At 32.7% G+C, this 4,082-nt stretch overlaps 1 protein-coding gene across 1 annotated transcript in view; it reads left to right on the top strand.

Annotated features, from left to right (window-relative positions):
- The window catches only part of LOC111625067 (activating signal cointegrator 1 complex subunit 3-like), a 121,085-nt gene that overhangs the window by 46,037 nt on the left and 70,966 nt on the right, over positions 1–4,082 (top strand). Inside the window, exons 11-12 of the mRNA XM_023368097.1 lie at positions 823–1,002; positions 3,405–3,569. Coding sequence (XP_023223865.1) covers positions 823–1,002; positions 3,405–3,569 — 345 coding nt within the window. The remainder of the gene's footprint in view (positions 1–822; positions 1,003–3,404; positions 3,570–4,082) is intronic.

The raw sequence follows: 4,082 nt of genomic DNA, 5'->3' as shown, positions 1-4,082 counted from the left end.
ACCGGTCGCCGTAGCACATATGTAAGGTCAGTTTGAGCGGAAAAATTAAGGAGAGATAGATATCGTCTGGCCAACGAGAAGTAGATTTGTCTCACTAACAATAGTTTGTGATCGCCAAAAGTGCTACTGCGTCGTAAGGTGTTTTCCTGAACAAACTGATACGTGATACATTCATTGACTATTATGTTTAATAATATGACTTGTGGGTACCTAAACATTTAGTATTTTAATATTAATTTAATGCAAATGTATACATATCCAATAATATTAAACAGAAAAAATAAATATATTTAATAAAAATCTTTGTTTTAATGAATGTACAATGTCATGGCTCGGTAAATACGTCAACACTAAAATGAATATCACTCTAGCATAGGGAAAATTGAAGAATTACACTGCAAAACATCAAATTGCGCAGCAGCGTTATTGTGAATTGGCGTTATTGTGAATCAGTGTAAATTGAGACAGTGTAAACCGAGGGCTGCCTGTACTACTTATGTTAAAGAAAGTCAATAGTCCAATCAATCAATGATGGGACTAATGATTTAAACATTAATGGCACAGAGATCGCCTTGTGTCATTAGATGTCACAACATGAATCATTGATGACATTGCTATTTAAATTAGATACTAATGCGCATGCATGAAAGTTACTGCTTCCATTTTTAGGTATGGTCACAGTTGATTTTAAAACAATTAATAAAATCTGCTTTAATTGACATTCACGTAATATAAATGGAATCCAAGAATTCCTGTTTAAAGATGCTTAAGTCGAATTAAATAACAAAAATTTATTATTATTATTATTATTCCTTTTTTTAGATGATAGTGACAACACCTGAAAAATGGGATGTTGTAACAAGAAAGGCAACAGGAGATATTGCTTTAGCTCAGCTAGTACGTTTAATTATAATTGATGAAGTACATTTATTACATGGAGATAGAGGTCCAGTATTGGAAGCGATAGTTGCTAGAACCCTTCGACAGGTAATAACACTTAAAGTTAAATTTGAGTAATGTTTGTGAATTTAATCTTCCTGAATATTAAAGACACTATTTTATAAAAGTCATTGAATTAATGGTGAATATAGTTTACATTGCTCCAATGAAAGCCCTTGCATCTGAAATGACTAGAAATTTTAGCAGAAGACTTGACGTTTTTAATGTAATTGTTCGAGAGTTGACAGGAGATATGCAATTAACAAAAAAAGAAATTAATCAAACTCAGGTAAATAAATATCAGTTTTTGTAAATTTTCGTTTGTATATGATTATTTTCCTCCTTTCCTTTCTACCTCTTTTCCCCCCACCCCCTACACACATCCCTTCTCTTTCTTCTCTTCCCTCACTCACCTCTTTCTCCCTATCCTATTCCTTCCTTGGCTATACCCTCGAGTTCGGCCAATTACTTTAAATCTTATGTTTTATGTATATGATTATTTAATACTTTTATTCAAAATATTTTATCTTGTTCTAATTTAATATGAAAAAAGTATTTAATTATTATAAGTATTATAAAAGTATATAACTCCCATTTGTCTAGTTATGTAAAACTGCAAGAAAAATGTGAAAGACCAAAATTAGAGAATGTCGATATTCTGATATTCTCCGGTGAATGTTGACACATACAAAATACGTCGGTGAAAGACTGAATATTTGGTTAAAGTATTATACATTCGAACAATCGCCAGTGTATGTCGACAAGCACAGACAAGCCTTGGTGGAGGTCGAAACGACACCTGACAAGCCGATGTTGACAGAAAGGCGACAGTCTATTGCTAAATTCTTTGCCGTTTCCTTCTGCTCAAATTGGCGATACCATACGAATACAAGTCCCTGATGTCAACCATGGCCATAGAGATGCCCGAAATGTGTTGGCAGTTGTTGTTGGAATAGAAGGTTCCGACTTTTATAAATTAACAAACAAAAATGGTACCCTCAAACAACTTTATACCTGTAATCAGTTCGTAATTTGTAAAGAAAAGTTACTTTTCATAGATGAGGTTTCTTCTCAAGAAATATCGCTGAGAGAAGCAGCTGCAGCTAATTCGAAAAGTGGAGGGCAAGGCTATATATGCTGTCATTGCAAAAGTATGTTCCATGAATAAATGCAGTTGTAAAACAAGGAACTCTTGTTCAATTAAAAGTGCCATAACAGTTTAAGTTGTTGCAATAAATAAGATTGTATGGTTAATGTTATCTATGGTTCCAAAATGGCCGTGCTTCGGGTAGGTTCGTTTTGTTTCTGTTAGGTTAACTACTTTTTTAGTAGATGTTTCCTTTTTTTTTTATTTATTTTGTTCAAGAACTACTGTGAATCAATAAGTAGGGACGTTTGACACTCGGCAGCCTGCTGGCAGCTCCCCTCCGGGAGGAGTCCGTCTGGATCACAAACAGTTGGCAGCGCATCCATTTTGGAACCATACATAATATTAACCGATTGGATAATGTTAATCACATAATTTATGTGTAAGTTTATTATTGTATTATTTTCTTTAATGATTTAGAATGAACTGTTCATTTTAGGTTCAATGGTTTATTTACATGTGCTGTTACTTAAGCTTTCTCCTATTTTGACATATTAAAAAGTTGCATTTTTGTCTTAACGTAATAAAAATATTTTTATTCAACATTCACCATTAGTGCATGCTGAATGTCGACATTTGCTGGTGTAAGTGAGAAATAATGATATTTAGCAAATATTTCGTACATACACGAAATGACTGTGTGAATGCTGACATTCGCCAGATACCGGTCATTCACAGTAACATATATATATAAAACAATGAACAATGATACCAAACTGAGAATATTGAAAATGTTAATTCTCAATAGTTTTTGAAATTACTCTTTAAAAAGATATTGAACTACAGTAGATCATCAATTATCCGAATCACTTGGGGACTGGGGTTGTTCAGAAAATCAATTTTTTGGATAACTGATTATGTACAAAAAAAATATATTAATTTATCCCATGTTGAAATTCATTCAAATCCTGGCACGTCCTTAAGTGCCCTCTCATGGTTGCACCAGTGCTGAAAGCTAAAACATGCACACCAACAAAAATAATATAGGAGTAGCCCAAGACATAGCCAGAGATTGCAGTGCCATAGCACTAGCGGAAATTTAAATTTGCTGACTGGAACGCTTTCGGTTAATTCATGTTTCAGTTGATTGATATTCAGATAATCAATGCTCTACTGTATGTTTTAATTATTTCTAAATTTTAGAAATTGGATCATTGAGAAAAATTAAATATGGCTAATGATTTTAAACTAATACTAATATTCATAACTTAATAGTTCTAATATTACTAGTTATTTTGAATTTATATTAAATTAATCATATTGATTATGACACTTGTTATTAAAAATTTATTATTATTATTATTATTCCTTTTTTTAGATGATAGTGACAACACCTGAAAAATGGGATGTTGTAACAAGAAAGGCAACAGGAGATATTGCTTTAGCTCAGCTAGTACGTTTAATTATAATTGATGAAGTACATTTATTACATGGAGATAGAGGTCCAGTATTGGAAGCGATAGTTGCTAGAACCCTTCGACAGGTAATAACACTTAAAGTTAAATTTGAGTAATGTTTGTGAATTTAATCTTCCTGAATATTAAAGACACTATTTTATAAAAGTCATTGAATTAATGGTGAATATATTACATATTAAGCTTTATGGTTTTAGGAAATTTTTTCATTATTATTATGTTGGGTTTAGTGGGTAATACTCGGTTTAAACCGGTGGCTGTGTACTATGCTGGACCAGAGTCAAGGCATAGCAACCAAAACAAATTAAATAAGTGTGTCAGTGTCTGTATTCAGGAATTTCCTAACAATGTGGCATGTATTCAATATAGTGGCCTTCTGTAGTGTGATGTATGTATTTCTATTCAATTGTAATGTTCCCAGGCTTTTGTGTAGTGTGTGTGGTATCACACCTGTACAGGAGAGAACAACAGGTACAATAACTACCCTATCCATCCTCCATAGATGCCTTATTTCCTGGGCAAGTTCTGTGTACTTGCTAATTTTTTCAGTGCATGTGTTTTGTACATTGTGAGTGTTTGGA

This window comes from Centruroides sculpturatus, unplaced genomic scaffold (genome assembly GCF_000671375.1).
Source record: "Centruroides sculpturatus isolate CEXI.00-Female unplaced genomic scaffold, Cexi_2.0 scaffold40, whole genome shotgun sequence".
Lineage (NCBI taxonomy): Eukaryota > Metazoa > Arthropoda > Arachnida > Scorpiones > Buthidae > Centruroides > Centruroides sculpturatus.
The sequence above is the reverse complement of the archived record's forward strand: the minus strand, read 5'-3'. Positions and strand labels throughout refer to the sequence as shown.